General features: G+C 43.7%; 1 protein-coding gene across 4 annotated transcripts in view; it reads right to left on the bottom strand.

The window, feature by feature from the left end:
* Positions 1 to 11,148, bottom strand: part of MYT1 (myelin transcription factor 1) — a 175,484-nt gene extending 164,336 nt beyond the window's left edge. For 2 of the 4 annotated variants that reach the window (XM_081867541.1, XM_081867542.1), the window contains exon 1: positions 11,070 to 11,148. In XM_081867541.1, the coding sequence (XP_081723667.1) occupies positions 11,070 to 11,145 (76 nt within the window). In that variant the 5' untranslated portion in view covers positions 11,146 to 11,148. Of the gene's footprint in view, positions 1 to 920; positions 1,361 to 11,069 lie in introns of those variants that run through there. The other 2 variants (XM_081867543.1, XM_081867544.1) reach the window with 2 other exon arrangements.
* Between the last annotated feature and the right edge of the window lie 8,598 nt (positions 11,149 to 19,746).

Below are 19,746 nucleotides of genomic sequence, written 5' to 3'. Positions count from 1 at the left end.
TTTTTAACCTGACCCTGTTTTAGTTTTACCCTAGAACATCAGGACAGAACAGTAAAGTCTCCCACTCTTATCACCGATACAGGGAAGGGGGGAAAAGAATTGTGGGAAATAATGGATCTTTAAAATCTTTCCCAACAACAACAAATTATCTTCCTCCTGATTCGCACGAGATTGCCAGAAATGAGAACGCAAGACCGTAGAACTGCTGTCTGCAACTTCAACCCGAAAACAGGGAATTTCAGCACCATGGACGGCGGCAACTTTTCCGGGAGTGTGTCAAGTAAGAGAAACGAAACAGACATTCGGGGCGGTTGCCTCTCCCTCCGCCCGCAATTTCGCTCTCTCTCCCGCTTTGGGATCCCTCCCCAGGTGAGAGAGTCTCAAAGTCCACAGACTAGTCTCTCTACTTTTTTTTTAAAAAAAGAAATGCTAAGAAACTTTAAAGGCAGCGAGCAAAAGGAAAGAAAGAAGATCTCGCCTTTCCACCCCCGTTGCCCTGTCTTCGTCTCTTCTCGCTCTTCCAGTCATCTTTCCACAATTGCAACGAGATCCAAAGCGCGCCCGCGAGAAAAACTCGGCCATCAAAGATCCAGGAATGGGGGGGGGGGGAATAACAATAAGCAAATAGGCCGTCGAATACAAAAAGACACCCCACCACCACGGGCACGGTTCCTCCAAAGCGATCCCTACAGATCGGGACAACCTCTAGAACTATCCGGATATATATATAATTTTTTCCTCTCTCTCTTCTCAAACACTCTCTTTCCCACCCTCCAGAAACCACCCGAAGAATACGACGATCATTGCTTATTAATATTTTCTCCTTCTTAAAAACCAACACATACACAGTTGATAAATATGTGCCTTTTGTCCGCGCAAACAAACAAACAAACAAACAAGAGAGCATAACATTGACTTACCTTCGCTCACAGCCTATTGTCTGTCTCTTTTCAAAATGACATCACGGAAAGCAATCATGAAATTTACATGGGGTGGTGGGTGGGTGGAGATGGGGGGGGAGCGGGAGAGTTGGAAGGTGGAGAGGTTGGAAAGGGGGGGGGAGAGAGGTGGAGAGGAGAGAGAGCACTTGCTGAAAGCGGCCCCCCCTCCCCACTCCCTTACGCCGGGAACATGCGTGGAAGAAGGTTCGTAGCTTTCAATTAAAACCGCTGATAAGTCTTTAGTGTGTGAACTCTTTAAGCTCGCTAAAGCAGTGTCTCACTTAATGATCGCTCTCATTAATGGGAATGGCGGGGGGGGCGGTGGAAAGGAGGAGGAGGACGTGGATGGGGGGGCGCTCTTCTCCTTCCCTTTGTAAATACACTACCCATCAACCCTTTGGGCTTGCAATATATCTGTTTACTCTCCGAGGTGAAATAAATCTACAGTACAGGAAGGAGGGGAGAAAAAAAAGAGAAAGACATGGAGGTGCTGACTTTTTTCCCTTTGGAGGGGGGTGAGCGTGGGAGGGAGCCCCAGAATATATTTCCCCTTCTTTCCACCACTCCTCGGGCTCTAACAGAAGGTGGAAGATCTCCCCTCGCCCCCCCTCAAAATCCAATCTGATCCATAATTAATATGCAGCATGGGTTGAAAGTCCTTTTATGCAAAGGAGACAAAAGGAGCTGGGAAGGTTACAACTGTCAGCTTAATCCCCCCTCCACATTTCCAGTCTATGGTACAGTCCCATAATTTCTAATAGCAACAAGCAGGGAATGACAGATGCCCCGGCTTAGCCCAGCTGCAGCGAAAGTACTTTACAATGTTTATTGGTGGTTAGAAAAGATGACCCACCGCCATAAAGAACAGGGTGGGGAATTCATGACCAGAGGCAAGTTGGGAGACCAGCAGTGGTTGAGCTAATATATTGAAAAGTCCAGGAGTTTGGCTGGATATGTCGGCACACAACACAACACAGCATACACTTCCCATGCAGATTATAGTAATCTTGGAGTTGCTGCATCAATTAAAAAAATATCTGCAAAGTTTATCCAGATGAGTAAAAGGGAAGTTTGTCCTTGTCTTTACCTCCTTCCACCATCAGATCCACTTTTCTCAAAAAAACTACTCCTTTCCTCTACTGGAGGGCTTTAGGATTTTGGTTGCCTTCAAGGGAGCGGATTGGATCCATGAGGCACAGGAAAGTTCTCCCTCACAAGCCCAATTGAAATGGACAGCAGAAGCAAAAGAGCATTGTTCAATAGGGCTTTGGGCAAAAGAATGTCTCAGATGGATTGGGTCCCATTTCGATTTGTATGTTTGTGTGTCTGTGTTTTAGTTTTCCTGTCTCAGGAACCCAAAACTCCTTGGCTGGACCAGGTTGTAGGCAATGTTTGGTTCTAATAAATGTGGCACAGACATATGTGTGTGTGTTGTGTAAATATGACTCTGTTGTCATATTTGATGGATTACGGTTGATCCGGCCACTATCCTTGATCTCAGTATTGAGTGGAAGAAAAGTCAATGCCATATTTTTATCAGAACAATGCCTTCAAAGTTCTGGTGAGTCTTGTTAAAAACACAGCATCAAAAGAGTCCTAGCAAGCTTGTTGTGAAAGGCTTCTGAACCACTTAGGAATGTGTTTAGTGATTTATATAACAAATGGCCCAGAGAATGGATATGTCACTGGGCTTAAACTTTTGGAGAGTTGTGTTTAAATACCTTCTCTGCCATTGTCTTATTTGTTTGGCCTCGGTCAAATCTCTCTTGGTCTCACAACTGTGATAAACTAAGTTCAAAGAGCTGTTGTGAGGGAAAGGCAAGTTAAGACTCTAATTCTGGTTAAGGTGATATCAGTGTGCTTGAGAATGAGAGCTGGTGTAATGTGCAGTATTGGCTCACATTTAAAGCCTTAGCCACAAATTCACTAGTTAAGTCTTGGCCAAAACATTATAATGGCCAGGGAGATTGCGGTTCAGCTCAGCCTCAGCTCCCTGAGTAAACTCTGATCATATGGGTGACTACAGTTTGGTGAAAATGGACTTGTGGGGCAAATTAAGACCCCTTTGTTTTTCCTTGCCTTAGTGTCAACATTTTGACTTAAAGGGGAATCAAATATGTTTTGTTTCATGCATGAGTTAAATTCTAGGAATTGGTTGACATCTGCGTATTACAAGTTTTATTATTACTACAAATTATTACCCACCCTTCACCCTAAGGTCTCTGGATGGGTTACAACAATTAAAACACATTTTTTAAAAAAACAACAACAACCCCCAGTTAAAGTCAAGTTGTTACACAATGCTTGTTATATGATTCTTTCCTCAACATGGAATGTCCATCATCTAAACATGTGAACTATCTCCCTTGAAAAGTATTGTGCTTTGATTTTGATCAGATGATATGAAAGTCCTATCATTTGACAGGCCCTGGCTCACACATGCAAGCCAACACTTGAAGGTACAGTCAGCAAGCCATGAGCATGCATGTGTGAATTAGCACCAAGAGCCTGTGGGGGATATTTGGACAGCAAATTCCTACAGCTAGCCAACCTCAAAGACCTGGTTCTTACACATTGTCTGTATGAATCCTGACCATAGTCAGACTCAGTGACCAATTCTTGAAAAACACCATATACAACATACACACATTTTCCTGGGAAGAGCACAAACACAGAACCCCAGAATTCTGTCTGATAAATGTGCATACTTGTAAACGGCAAGAGTGTCACTGGAGGTCCTTGGCTGTTGTCCCTTTATAAAGTCATGCACGCCAAAAACTAAACAATTGCTATTGGGGTGTTTTCCCATATATAACTCCATGAAGTAGACTATTGGAATTCCTATTTTATAAATTGGAAAGTACTGTAAACTCGTTTTCCCCACCTGAATTGGAGTTGAAACTTAGATGTAAGTCGGATAGAGCAGTAACTTGCAATCAACTCTGCTACCTTTATATTGCAATGCCATGCTTGTTTATTCAGAAGTTGGTCCAACTGATGTCAATGGAACATCAAGGTAAGTGTGCTTAGGATAACAGTCTTACTTAGAGCACTAGTATGTGTGTATGTATGTGTTGATGGGATATCAGAAGTCTTCAAGACGCCATCCCATCAACCTTATGCATAGAAAATAGAATCTAGCAGCTGTACACACACACACACACACACACACACACACACACACGGCTTAGACCATGAGTCTACAACTATCTACTTCAACTAGCAGGTCTTCAGGGTTTGAGGGAAACCTTCCAGCAGCCTCTGTTGCTTCTAGGTCAGGGGTCAGCAGACTTTTTCAGCAGGGGGCTGGTCCACTGTCCCTCAGACCTTGTGGGGGGCTGGACTATATTTTGAGGGGGGAAATGAATGAATTCCTATGCCCCACAAATAGTCCAGAGATGGATTTTAAATAAAAGCACACATTCTACTCATGTAAAAACACCAGGCAGGCCCCACAAATAACCCAGAGAGGCATTGGGTTACTCATGTAAAAGCACACTGATTCCCGGACCGTCCGTGGGCCGGATTTAGAAGGCGATTGAGCTGGATCCGGCCCCTGGGCCTTAGTTTGCCTATCCATGTTCTAGGTGGAGAAGCAGTGAATAGAACCATCTATATACAAATTCCATGCTCTATTATTTAACTACAGCCCCTCCCCAAACAGTAAGGCAATCTATTTCCCCCAAGCAGTGCTTGCCCAGTACAGTGGTACCTTGATTTATGAACTTAATCCGTTCTGGAAGTCCGTTCTTAAACCAAAGCATTCTTAAACCAAGGTGTGCTTTCCCATAGCAGTGGGGGACTCCATTTACAAATGGAACACACTCAACAGGAAGTGGAATGTGTTCTGCTTCCAAGGCAAAGTTCACAAACCAAAACATCTACTTCCAGGTTTGCAGCGTTCTTAATCCAAGCTGTTCATAAACTAAGCTGTTCTTAAACCAAGGTACCACTATATACTACTTCTGCTAAAGACCCATATTTAATAAGGTTACTCCAGTCTCTGAAATTAACAACTTCTATTGCCCCCAAACTTTTGCCTCTATTAGTAACCACAACTATTAGGGGATCCCTTGATCGATTCTTCTTTTTCAGAAGTTCAATCTATTTTTTTTAGGCAAGTGACTTTTAGATTCTGCTCAAATAAGTTAACATTGTTTCAAGTTCTCTTTGGGCCTGGCTCTGAATGCACGTATTCAAATGTACCAGAAAACCCAGGAAAGACTTGCAACGGCCCATTTCAGACATTGAAATCCCCCCCCTTTTTTCTTGCAAGCTCAGCCATTAACATAAAAGGATGTGTTCAGCTGAGAGTACTCCTAAAAACACACACAACCCCCCCCCCCTCTATCGCCTTTGACCATGCTGTGAAGACAGGGATATTTTACATCCTAAACCTCTGGCATTCAGAAATTCTATTAAAGCCTTATCATCAGGCACCAGGCACGGTGCTTTAACTGCATTTCATTGTTCTGTATTCAAGATAGAATCAAAGGGAGGGGAAAGGCAGGGTCAACTTTATCCCGTGAACAATGCTAGATGGTCCCCTTGACTGCTATTTAATTCAGATCTGTAATGCTCCAACTTGGAAAACAAAAGCAAAATATTGTGGGAAGTAGGAAGGGTAGGAGTGTGATTGTGTGTGCATGTATAGGCCACACACTCCTATGCTAATTTAAATATATTTCGGAACAAACACATAGACCCACAAGGAAGAGAGAGACACGGAGACGCATGCTCATGTCATTGTTTTCCGAAGTACTCCAAAGTGTATAGTTTTGTTTTTTCTTTGTGCATGATCACGGGACAATTAGATATGGAGGAACAGCCATTGATCAAACCATATGCATTATATTAAGCAGCTTGGGGATACCCTGATAATACAGCTAATTTCAAGATTTACTGCTTTTCAGAGCCAAGCGACAAAAATATTTAACTTTTCTTGACGTCACGTCATTTGTGGATGTGCCTATCGAGAGGATCATGCTCATATCCAACTGTCACACATCTTTCATGGGCTAATTTCCCAAAGTCAAAGTTAAGAACACATTTAAATCTCTTCCACCAAAGTCACTCAGACTACAAAGAACATTTGGCTGGATCTGTGCCTAGATCATCATCAAAATACATTGGTATGGCAATAATGTTTGATGTTTCCTCCGGTTTATCAAAACAAAAAGCATCTGGCTAAGCATGAGTGATTGCATCAGTAATAATACTTCAAATTCATTCTGCAGCTCTTGATTATTCACCGGTTTTGATTTTCAGGTCAAAACTCATGAGTTCAGGGCAAACTTCAGTCATGAATATTCACCTTTTGCGATGTAGTTTGCCACTATAGTCCCCCTGGTTACTGACATTGTTTCCACTTGGCTGCTGCTCCTTCAGTGCCATTTGCTTTCTGATTGTTGCTCTATTATCCTCCTCAGATTAGTCATGTGGGCGATTCTACCCAATCAGGAAGCCCATAATGAATGGGGTGACATTATGGTGTGATGTAGCCAATTCACTTTGGACATGTGATGGCATCACTGAGGTTGACCGATATGGACAACAACTCAAAATGAATAAATAATACCTACCTGCCCAAAAGGTCTATTGATTATTATTCCTACTCCTATCATTTATGGGTGTTTTTTGTAGTAAAAATAATAATTCTTGACATTTTTAAGCTCCTGCATATGATCAATCTCATAGTGATTCACATTTCACAGATAGTCTAAGGCTATACTTTAAATGTATTGTGATGCCTGAAGAGTACTAGGGTCTTCTGATGAAACTCATTGACAATAGGTTCAGGATAGACAAGAGAAACCACTTCCTCACTCAACACATTGTTAATTTGCAGAACTCATCACCACATGATGAGGTGGCTACTGTTTAGATGGCTTTCGAAGGGATTTAGACAAATTCATGAAGGGGAAGAGATCTCTCAATGGCTTTTAGCCTGGCTAGCTCTACTGAACCTCCTTGTTCAGGCACAGTGTTTTTTCACTCAGTATCAATGTCTGTCAATATCAATGTCTGTGGAGCAACAACAGGAGAGAGGTATTGCCTCCACACCCTTTTGCCTTGGGCTTCCAGGAATCATCTATCTGGATGGTGTGAGAAAGAGGATGTGCAGCTATGTGGACCTTTGGTCCTACCAAGCATTGCTCTATATCAGGCATCCCCAAACTCGGCCCTCCAGATGTTTTGGGACTACAGTTCCCACCACCCCTGGCCACTGGTCCTGTTAGCTAGGGATGATGGGAGTTGTAGTCCCCAAACATCTGGAGGGCCGAGTTTGGGGATGCCTGCTCTATATGCTGTTAATGCTCTTTTAAATAAGGTTATTACAGAAAGAAAGTCTAATACTTCGTTGCTTTTTTACTTAATGACAAACTGCCAACCCTCAACCATAGCTTCAGTGCCAGAGAGTACCAAAGGTTCATTATTTTTTTTACCAAAAAGGAAAAGAAAAAAGTAAATGACAGGGCAATGGACTAATATGAGGTCTAAATCAATACTTTCCTTTTCTTGAAAGGAAGATTATGGATTGACGTGATCTATCTCAAATTGGGCAAAACAATCCAAGGCCCCAGACTGCCATGCTGGAGGATGAAGTGGAGGTGTACCTACTCCCAGTTCTGCTTGGTTTTGCCAGGCTCTGGTGGCAGGACATCTCCAAGGAATTCTGCAATGCACTTGCCACAAGCATGGCCAGAAACTACAGCTAGTGGTATCCCAGCTGGTGACAGCCACCAGAACTCCAGGACAAGGGCATTATAGGTTCAGCAAAGGGGTGGAGTTTGGTTGGTGCAGGATTCACTGATGTGATCACTTGTTTTCCTTTCCTTTCCTTTCATATTTTTATTCAACGTTCTGCCTTTTATTGCACTTCCTAAACAATATGGCTGATTAAACAACCTATGGCCTTTTAATGTTTTTGTGGGAGGGGGTTATTGGTTTTCGTTTGCTGCAGTTATTATGTTATGTATTTTGTCTTTCCTGTTTGTATTTTTTTATTCTGTAAACTGCCCTATGAACTTCAGATGAAGGGTGGTATATAAATTTAATAAATAAATTCTGGACCATCCCTGCTTCCATCACACAGCAGGAATGGATTCAGTCTGGGCCTCTTTGCTATGCCAGCTTGGGACCAGGCATAATGTTTTTCCTGCCCTCAGTTTCCACTCTGGCTGGCATGAATAGTGGTACTCTGGCTGACTAAATTCCATTAAGTCCTACCACTGTTGGCCAAAAGTTTTGGATTGTGGCCTAAGCCATTTAAAATCTCATTGGGAGATCACAAAGCATCTACTCGGTTTTCTTCATGTAATCCGTGGGACTTTAACATGTGGGAGTTTAACTCTGGCTGCATCATGCCCAACATGTACCAACGCAGAATCATAGAAAGCCACCATAAAAGCAGGCATCAAGGTGATGGAAGAAAGAAGAGTGAAAAGTAAGAAACAGGATGCCTGTAGGATGCTGCCTTTGGCTCCGCACTCAGATTATGGCGATAATTTCAGACTGTTCCATGTGCTGGCTCTCTCTGTGCCAATTCACAGACTGTGGCCCAGCAGAAAGACTGGGTGATTTTTCACCAAGCTATTGGGGCCCAGTCTGTGCATCATAATGGCCACAGATTTGAGGGCACCAGACAGACTTGCTGTAGACTTGCTTATTCATTCAAGAGCATCAAATGGCAAAGCTGTTTCTGGGGACAGTATTACTTTTGACTGCAGGTGGGCAGTTCTTTCTATCTCGCCCTGCACCTCACAAAATGCCACCTTGAACACATGCATAAGAATTCAGCCTAGCCTTCTTCCTCACATTTGTTTTCCTGTGTTCATTCAGAGACGCTTTTTGTGTCTGATGAGCAATCATTCAAAGACACAATTTGATTCTGATGGATCTATAAGTGTGGCCACATAGCAGTTGCCCCATGAGAAGCTACAGTGAATGCAGTAGTTTGATATATGGGTAATTCCTGCAGCATGGTATGTTTCTAGGCCATCAGTGCTTCCAAAAATGTCTCCATGCATAGAAGAACTGTTGTGTTGTCTGTTACATGGGACGTCCTTGCAGGGAGGGGTGCTAAATTCAGGAATTGTCAAAAAGCACTGTCCTAATCTTCACTCATCACTGTGAATTCTAAAACCAGGAATAATGGCCACATTCAGGATCTGAGTGAATGACCAGTTCAGCACTCAGAGATGGACAGCTCCTTTCTGAATTACACTACAATTTCCTAAATGAAATCTCTCAAGAGTTTGGAACTGAAAACCAGATGCTGTTAACAGGCAAGGCAAGCACAGTCCTTGATGAGGCTGTGGTAATCTACTTTTATTTCTCAATAGTTAATATTTCTGTTCCAAGAATTTCTGAAATTATATCTACTATTTCATTAGTAACGCTGGCAGAAAACCTTTGGGGAAACGCTCGCGGATTTTCTTTAAAACTGACTGGTAAGAAATGATCCCATGATCCATATCATGAATATTATTTTTATTAGAAAATGAGCTGTAAAAAATGGTGTGTTTGCGTGATTATCTGCAAGGAATTAAAAACAACATGCATGCATTTAAAGAGAAGAATTCTAAAGTGCATTAAAAATTTTTAAAAAGAAAAACTGAAATAAATCAGAGTGGTTTTTATTTCCACCTAGATGTGAAAGAAGACTGCAGAAGTAGAAGAGTCATTACAAAAAAAAAAATTGAAATAAATGTTTTGGCCTTTGAGAAGATCGCTGTAATTAAAAGAACAATGACTTTCTGCAGAGCCAGACATACAACTGTGAAGCTGCCGTGGTGCTTCTTAGAAACTCTTTTGTCATTTAGGCCTCAAACTTAATGCATTTGAAATTGGGTACCAACTTCTCTGCTTACCAGCTGGAAGAATGGAGGAGCAGGCTGGTGGGGAGGGGGGGGGGGAAATGGGGGAAAGAGAGGAAAGATTGTCCCTTATTTCTTTGTGGACAAGAAAACCGCCCTGTGCAGATGGGGAGACTTTCCTTAATGCCTCAGACGGCAATTAAGAACGCTTTGCCAAGAAGAAATAGCCCCGCATTAATATTGTATATGGAACAGCTGAAGGGCTGGAGTACATTCTGCCCGGCACAAGCCCCTAGCAGATGGAACAACAAGACAGAAGGGAGGGGAGGGGAAGGAGAGGGGGGAGAACCCATTTAATAACCCCCTTCTCTGAGATGTATACAATCACTCCCTTGGAGTAAAAAGTTCTTTGTCTTCAAGAAATTTACAGTTGGAAGCTGATCTTTTTAATCTGATGATTTCCCTCCTCCCAAAAGCTGCCAACTTTTCTTTTCTTTTTAATTTCCTTTTCAAATGATCTGCCTGGAAACCCCAAAGCTTCTCCTGTGCTGTTGATTGCCCAGGCAATCCTTCCCCATTCAAAAACCCACCGATCCTTATACACATTGTTTTAACTAGCGCTGAACAGGTTTCTTCCTGTTGAACTTTCAACAAGTTTACAATGGAAGGGTTTCACATTCTGGCACTACAAGAAAGGAAGGAGGAGGAAATGAGGAAACCGAAAGAAATGACCGAGAAACACATTAGTTTCCCACTTTGTTTTTACATAAATAACATTTGCAGAACAGAACGTAAAGTCAAAAATTAAGAGTAAAGATTCAGTCACTGGAGGCTGCAATGAAAACTACATTTAGCTTCCTAGTTTCTTCCCTCTTTTTTTTCAAAATTCTTTACAAGGTAAGAATATTCATTTTGTACACGCAGTTCATTATTTGCTTCCTTCTCTACCAGTCACAAAACATGATGGGTACAGTTTTGAGTTGGCAGGCTGCAGTTCAGATCATGTCAAAACTTAAGCACCATTCCACCTCCCCACCCCGCCGAGAAAACAAACCCAGGTTCTGATTTTTAATTTGGGCTTGATCTCCTTGGCTAATTGACATCTTGTTGATCTACACACAGATTAATCCCCACGCCCAGCTAAAAGACACAAAGCGAGTCCCAGAAGTTGCTGTGTGGGGAGCAACTTGCGCAGGGCAAGGCAACAGATCCGTCAGTGAACGGCAGCAACGCTACAGGAAAAAGCAAACAATAGACAGAAGAAGCCCAGAAAAAGTTAAAGATACATCTTTGTTTGTTTAACACGCACCTAGGAATGATCCACACAGCTTCATTCTTGCTTTCTTTTTTTCCCTGAGCACTATTTCCCTTGGAACAACAAGCATGAAAGCCAAGCACAACTGTTCAAGTCATACGCGCGGATACTTTCATTTCAAAAAAAGTTACAGCCCAGAGCAAAAACTTATGCATCCCGGAGGGCCTCCGAGGAAGGGAGGCCAGCCAATGGGAGCCTCCCAAGCTGCTAATTGCAAATCAAGGCAGCCAACAAAGCAGCCAATCGGGGGCCGGGCCGTTCCTGGGTGCACGCAGCTATTGAGACGCGAGACAATAGAATTGAGCTGAATGAAGCTGAATGGGGAAGCAGACGCGGTTACATGTTGATAGCAGCAGTGGCTCTCCGCAAACTCCTCTGCAAAGCGAAGGGCTGTCGCTCCGTGGCAGAGCATCTGGTCTGCATGCAGAAGGGCCCAAGTAGAGTCTTTGCTTTCTGCAGGTAGGGCTGGGGATGTCCCCGCCCCCGCCTGAATCCCCGGACAGCTGCTGCCAATCAGTGCAGACAGGCTAGATGGATCAGTGGTACAAGGCTTGGTACAGGGTTATACAGTGGTACCTCGGGTTACATATGCTTCAGGTTACATACGTTTCAGGTTACACACTCCACTAAGCCAGAAATAGTGCTTCAGGTTAAGAACTTTGCTTCAGGATAAGAACAGAAATCGGGCTCCGGCGGCTTGGCAGCAGCAGGAGGCCCCATTAGCTAAAGTGGTGTTTCAGGTTAAGAACAGTTTCAGGTTAAGTACGGACCTCCGGAACGAATTAAGTACTTAACCCGAGGTACCACTGTATGCTCCAGAAAGCACTTAAGCTGGTATTTGTGTGGTCATGGCAGCAATATCAGCTGATGCTGATGCTGCAAGCTATAGTGCAAGCTACCTAAGCAGTTATATTCATATTTAAATCAAATACAAGCATGCATACAGTTGCAATTAAAATTGCTGGCGATCTTCATCAGAAATCAGAAGAGTTTTGTAGACTCCTGGTTAGGCAAAAGCTTCCATTCAGATTTGGAGGGAAGAGAAAAATATCCTGAAATAGTCCCGCCCCCCCGCCCCCCAGTTTGTGTTGCCACAGAGCTCCAGTTTGGGACTTAATTTTTGTATGCCTCTCAAGACCCAGCTGATCTTGTCAGCAAAATGAAAAAAACAAACAACCGCTGGTTTTGTATTCAACATAGCACTAAAGGGCTGATTCCATTAGCACAAAGATTTCTCCTTTTACAGTGGAACATTGTCCCCCTTTCTGCCCCCACCCACCCCCTATATCTGTTTAGGGTTGGCAGGGAGGTTGCTACAGTGCGTCTCCACCCCCATCATCCAGCCCAGACACTGGGGTCCTGCTCTGAGGGCCTTGAGGCAGTTCCCTCAGTGCGAGAAGTGAAGTTACAGGGAACCAGGCAGAGGGCCTTCTCGGTTGTGGTGCCCTCCCTGTGGAATGCTCTTCCATCAGATGTCAAGGAGAGAAAGAAATACACACTGTTAGAAGACATCTGAAGGCAGCCCTGTATCAGGAAGTTGTTAATGTTTGGTGTTTTGCTGTGTTTTTATTATGTTGGAAGTCGCCCAGATAGACTGGGGCAACCCATAGGCAGGGAATCACCACCACCACAACCTAGAACTCTTCCTGGTGCCCTGCCCTGCCCTGCCCTGCCCTGCCCACTTCACCCTTCCTCTTTCCAGAAAGGAGAAACAACACACCTGAAGGAGGGCAGGTGAGCACCACTCCATCTACTACTGCAAGGTGAGACAGAAAGTTTGAGCTGGGTCTGTTTAAAAACACACCACCACCACCGGAGGTTAAAACACATTTAAGACACTGCAAGATAGAAGCCTTTGCTGCTGCCTTAAAACTATCAAAGAGTCCTGCTAGCACATCTCTCTACCAGGTGCACCTCTATTTTTTTTAAAAAAATATTTTTTATTAACAATTTTTTGTTTGAATCACAATGCCAATAAAACAATACAATATCACGTCTCTTAACATAGATCTTTTCACTTCTTTGGACTCCCTCACATCTCCCGCTCCTGCGTTCCTGGTTATAATTTTATTCAGCAAATTTATCCCCTTATTTTGAATCTTCATATCTAATTTTCCAATGTTATATCTCTAATTTTGACTATCATTTTATTCAAATCTTAAAAAATTTAGATATAACCAACATATTCCGAAATTTTTATCATTTCTTAAATTTATCTTATCTTCATAATTCACTTAAACTCAATGGTGCCAAGTTATTTATACTCTAGCATCCTTCTTAACATTCATACAATTTACAATATTTTTGTAAATAAATCTTAAATTTCTTCCAATCTTCTTCCACCGTCTCCTCTCCCAGGTCTCGAATTCTGCCGGTCATCTCAGCCAGTTCCATGTAGTCTATCAGTTGCATCTGCCACTCTTCCAGTGTGGGTAGATCTTGTGTTTTCCAATGCCTGGCGACAAGTATCCGTGCTGCTGTTGTTGCATACATAAAGAATGTTCGATCCTTCTTTAACACATTCTGGCCGACAATACCCAGGAGAAAGGCCTCTGGTTTCTTAGGGAAGGTATACTTAAATACCTTTTTCAACTCATTATATATCATTTCCCAGAAAGCCTTCACTCTAGGGCAAGTCCACCAGGTGCACCTCTAAAGGGTGGTTCATTCTCTCTTGGGACCTGGTTTTAGGGGTGTGGGGACTTCAAGCAGCAGCAAGAAACTGTAAATCTGTGCTTGCAAAGTGCAGACTTCAGAGCTGGTCCTGCCATTAGGCGGAGTGAGGCAGCTTCCTCAGGTGGCAGAAGCTGGGAAGCACCACCAGGGTGCAGGAGGACAAAGCTGTAGCTGCCACAGAGCCTGTGAGGCACCCACTAAGGCAGTCTGATTCCCCCAAGCACAAGGAAGGACACTGTCCCATTGCCAGTGTTTGGTTTTTGTCAAGGAATGCAACACAAAACAGAACAATTGTAAAGAAAACAAATATCAGGTAGTTCCACTTGGGTGTTACATGCAGATGTTGAGATGGCAATGGGAGGTTATAGCATAAAATGGTCCTTGAGATGTCCACATTTCATGAAGGCCAAAGAACCATGAAGACCATTCACAGCAGTGCAAGTAATAATGCCCCACCATACAGCATGCAGATGTTCTGGGTTTACTAGTCATTCGGAGACTCTCAAATGATGCATATATTTTTTTCTGTGTTGGGCAGGCTCCAAATGTTTTTGTACCATAATGATAACTGCAAACCTTGAAGCATCTTCCATTTTGGGATGATGGATAACCCGAATGCAGCCATTGCCCATTTCCATTGCCCATGTTGAAGGGAGACTCTGTACCATCTTGTCCTCGTCTCAGATAGCAAAATGTCTTAGGCTGGCCCTTGCAAACTCCAGCTACTAGTACAACAATAAATCGAGTCCCAGGAGTGAAAAATATATAATATTTTCTGTGACTTTCCTCCTGACTGCTGAGTACTCGGGGCGGGGGGAGTGAAGGGTCTTATAATAAATCATTCTCTTAGGAGTGAATTATTATAAGAGTTGTACCTTAACTCATAGGCTGCAATCAATGTTTGTGAATAATAGCCACACATGTTTAGCACTCAAATCTTTTATTATTTTTGTATGCTGCAGGGGTGGGGCAGCCACTTTTGGGGGGGACGTCTGGGTTCAGAAGGGATGGCGCTGGGCCTCTTGGGCTTGCCGATCAGAAGGTCGGCAGTTCGAATCCCTGCGACGGGGTGAGCTCCCATTGCTCGGCACCTGCCCCTGCCAACCTAGCAGTTCAAAAGCATATCAAAGTAGTTAAATAGGTTCCGCTCCGGCGGGAAGTTAAACAGCGTTTCCGTGCGCTGCTCTAGTTCTCCAGAAGCTGCTTAGTCATGCTGGCCACATGACCCGGAAGCTGTACGCCGGCTCCCCCGGCCAATAAAGTGAAATGAGTGCCGCAACCCCAGAGTCGGCCACGACTGGACCTAATGGTCAGAGGTCCCTTTACCTTTACCTGGGTTCAGAACTAGCCAGACCTCTGCAGGGCTGCTAACCCGGCAATCACCTGATGGTATATGATGAGTCCAATCCCTGCTGGAAGCAGTGTAGTTTGCAGAGCAGAGGTTTGGCCTACAGGAAGTCCATGGGCCAATCCCTAGCTTCTCCCCACTTCTTCTTCTTTTTTTACTTTAGGTAGGCAGGCAAGCAAGACAGCTGCTTGAGACCTTGAAGAACTCTTGTCACCCAAAACAGCCAGTACAAGCCATGGGTAACCCAATGGACAGACTCAGAACATTGCAACTCGACACGATCCCTGAAGTATCTCGAAAGTTCCCTAGCAACAGTTCAGCTCAGTCCAGCCTTTTTGCTGAATATGGCCTTCTTGTTTTGCATCGCAAGGCTTTGTTTACAGGGGAAGGGGCATTTATTGTGGCCACCAACTAAAAAGCAGAGGGCAGCTTTCTCTCTTGAAGGACAGATGGCAACACTCCAACTTGGGGGGGTGTGTGGAGAAAGAATTGGCTCTGGGTCAGAAAAGGAGTTCCTGCTAGCAAAGTGGCACTACAGTCTAGTAATATATTTATTTAGGGGAAAGTTAGGCTCATTCATCAGGTCAGGAGGGGACTTTCGACTGCAGTGACTTTTAGATTGAGGGCTTGTGTCACACCAATGACCCAGAGTTGGATGCTGCAAAGAGGAAAGGTTTGGTGGTGGAAGAAGAAGAATAGATATATCTCTTCCTTTTGACTGTCCTTTGGCTTAGGGGTACAGCTTGTCTTGGGGGCAGAGAGATCACGTTACACAAAAGCCCATTTGTGATCCTGTGGGCTCTGGAACACAACTCCTGCGTACAAGGAAGGGAACTGGCTTCTGTCCTTGTGGAGCAAAATGTGTCGGAGGCCCACCCACACCCCCTGTGTAATTTGGGTGGGAGGGTGAATGCAAACCGAAGGATAAAAATCTGCAGTTCGAGGGACAGGTGGTGACTGTAATCAGGGCCAGACACAAAGCTGATATTAACTGAAGGGGAATTTATTCTAGCAGGCCTTGGCTATGCATTTTCTTTGGTTGGAGTTTGGAAGAAAGGTCAGCCCCCACCCCTCCAGAAAAAAAGGAGGGTCAAGAGGCTAATTCACTCTTTTTGTACACAAGTCTTCCACTGAGCTCTTTGTCGAATGCATTCTCAACTTCTTAATCCTGATATGTTTTTGAAAGTAGGAGGTTTAGGAAGAAAACAGCTTTGCTGATGTTGTTTCTTAAATCTTTAAGTGCGCTTTCTCTCCCCCCTCCCACACATATTCATATCATCCTCTATTATCAAAGGATGGGGAAAGTCGAATGAAAATCCTTGAATGACACAATTAGGATTATGTTTGGTATCAGTGCTGGAGCTGCCGCAATGCCAGACAGGTGCGAGTAAGTGGCAGGCCTGTCGATGGCAGGAAGATGTTGAGCCATTTTCAAGAGTTGCTGTGAGTATTCCAGAGTTCAAGAGGTACAGGAGCTAGAAACTAGCGAGGAAAATCCTTAAGACTGATGTGTGGATGGCTGCCCTGATGCCCTCAGTAGATTGCTGCAGATTGACAGAAGAACATAAATGTAGATGGTACTTAACATCTAACAAATTATCTAAAAGGTCTAAGAAGGTTCCTAATAATTGCTGGAAGTGCAAACAGGTAGATGGTTATTTTTTCATGGTGGGGCAGACTTGCAAGAAAGCCAAGCTATCTTGGGGAAATGATAACATGACAAGATAAAAAATATGTTAAAAGTGAGTATATAAAAAAGGCCGAAAGCATTTCTGTTAGGGATTATAGGGGCAGAACTCCCGCCCCCCGAAATCTTAAAGTTGTTTATGTATGTAACAACAGCAGCTAGGATTCTATATGTGCAGAAACAAACTCCTCTTTCTTCAGTTCGATAATTTTTTATCATCATCCTCTGCACGTTCCAAGTTATATTCAATCTTTCTTTTATTCATCTATTTTCATATATTTATATTTTAAAAACTGCAGGTTATTACAATAGTCCTGCCAATGCTTTTATCTATTTGCAATTTGTTTGTAAATATTCAATATACCATTTCCATTCCTTTGTAAAAAAATTGTTATCCTGATTTTGTATTCTTCCAGTAAGTTTTGCCATTTCTGCAAAATCCATAAGTTTTTGTATCCATTCTTTATTCATCGTGATTCCTTCATCTTTCCTGTAATGGTTCTGGGGGGTTGCTCATGCGTAAGTTGCCGCCACTCTTGGCTTGGTTGCCTGGTTGAACCCTTTCTGTCTGGACAGCCCTTCACTGCGTGGCTGTCTCAGTCGCTGGCAGAATCCGTCAGTGGGCGTTTCTTAAACTTCTTCCAGCAAAAAAGTTCTTTGACGCCAAGTCTCCTCCTACTCTCCCTGCGCGGAAGTCTTCTGCGCAGGGAGGGTGTGGGCAGCGGAGTACCCGTGCTCTCCCCACTAGTCTCTGGTGAAGAGTCCTGGAGCCTTTTCTCCGATTCCCCCATCTGCCCCCCTTCTCTCCTGGTGTTATGTTGATTTCCTTCCCCAGCAGCTGGGCTGCCTCTCTCCCTGCTGGGACCCTCTCTAGCATCCCTCTGGAGCCTTCCCTCCACCTCTGTCTCTGATGGCAGTTCCCTGACATTTCCATTTTTGGGCAAATAACATTCTTGCAGCTGTGGATGCATACATAAATAAATTTCTATTCTGACTAGGTAGTCCTACACTTATAATTCCCAAAAGAAAAGCTTCTGGGTTGTTGTTATTTTTTTTAAAACAAACATTAACTTAAGCATCTTTTTCAGTTCATTATATATCATTTCCCAGTATGCTTTTACCTGATTAAAAGATCACCACATGTGACAAAAGGTGACTTCTTTCTCTTTTTTCTTGCCAGAGTGGTGCATGCTCTAGTTATCTCCCGCTTAGACTACTGCAGTGTGCTCTACGTGGGGCTACCTTTGAAGGTGAGCCGGAAACTGCAATTAATCCAGAATGCGGCAGCTAGACTGATGACTGGGAGTAGCTGCCAACACCACATAACACCGGTCCTGAGAGATCTGCATTGGCTCCCAGTACATTTCCAAGCACAATTCAAAGTGTTGGTGCTGACCTTTAAAGCCCTAAACAGCCTCGGTCCTGTATACCTGAAGGAACATCTCCACCCCCATCGTTCTGCCCAGACGCTGAGGTCCAGCGCCAAGGGCCTTCTGGCGGTTCCCTCATTGTGAGAAGTGAGGCTACAGGAAACCAGACAGAGGGCCTTCTCGGTAGTGGCGCCCGCCCTGTGGAACGCCCTCCCATCAGGTGTCAAGGAAATAAGCAGCTATCTTATCTTTAAAAGACATCTGAAGGCAGCCCTGTTTAGGGAAGTTTTTAATATTTAATGCTGTATTGTTTTAAACACTCAATTGGAAGCCACACAGAGTGGCTGGGGAAACTCAGCCAGATGGGCAGGGTATAAATAAATAACAACAACAACAACAACAACAACAACAACAACAACAACAACAACAACATAGAATCATAGAGTTGAGAGGGAACCTGAGGGTCATCTAATCCAACCCCTCCAATGCAAGAATCTTTTGTCCAACATGGGGCTCGAACCCACGACCCTGATATTAAGAGTCTCATGCTCTACTGACTGAGCTATGCTCTCTTTTCTCATCCCACAAGCAACTCAGGATGAAGGCTCGTTGAAGCCTGGACATAGTCTAGCCTTCATGTAAGCTTCATGCAAGCAAATCAGGATGAATTCTCAATAAACAGGCCATCTGGAGGAGCCCAGTCCTGGTGACTGAAGTCACATACTAGCTCAGCTCGAGTATAGGCAGACCTAACATAAATACCCCAAAATGTTGGTGAGGAGGGGGTGCAATCACTTCTGCAGAATGAAAGCTCACATCTGAGCAATTGTAAATCCCATGTTTAAATGCCAGTGGAACTTCCTTTGCAAAAAAACAAAAAAAACTCTTCATTGTGCTGCACTCCCCTGTTGAAGATGAGAGGTGGCGTTGTGAAGGGCTTCATGCTTGGAAAATGACTATAACAATTATATTGCAATTGAAAACTTTTGTTCTTCTCCCATCTTCAGCCTCCTGGGGCTTTAATGGAAGGCAGTTAAGTACCTCTTCTCTCTTCCCTGTTCCTGCAACCAAAGTGGCCAGACATTCTGCAAGGTCACTTAGCACCTCCACTTAGCGCATGCTTCTCATGCATGGGGGAGATTTCAAATTGACGTGCATCAAGGGAAAAAAACAAACCACACACACACACACACACAGGGACAAGTCTGGCTTTATATACCTTATTTTTTGCTCTATAAGACTCACTTTTTCCCTCCTAAAAAGTAAGGGGAAATGTGTGTGCATCTTATGGAGTGAATGCAGGCTGCACAGCTATCCCAGAAGCCAGAACAGCAAGAGGGATTGCTGCTTTCACTGCGCAGTGATCCCTCTTGCTGTTCTGGCTTCTGAGATTCAGAATATTTTTTTTTTCTTGTTTTCTTCCTCCAAAAACTAGGTGCATCTTATAGAGTGAAAAATACGGTAATATTCACCACCTCTGAGAAAGGGAAGGAGTAAATACATGGAGAACAAAGGGAATGGGGGAGACCTGCGTTTCATGGATGGAGACTCAGAAGTTGGCAAGATTCAAACAGGAAGCCAACCATTTGG

The sequence above is a fragment of the Podarcis erhardii genome (genome assembly GCF_964252035.2).
Source record: "Podarcis erhardii genome assembly, chromosome: 6".
Taxonomy (NCBI): domain Eukaryota; kingdom Metazoa; phylum Chordata; class Lepidosauria; order Squamata; family Lacertidae; genus Podarcis; species Podarcis erhardii.
The sequence above is the reverse complement of the archived record's forward strand: the minus strand, read 5'-3'. Positions and strand labels throughout refer to the sequence as shown.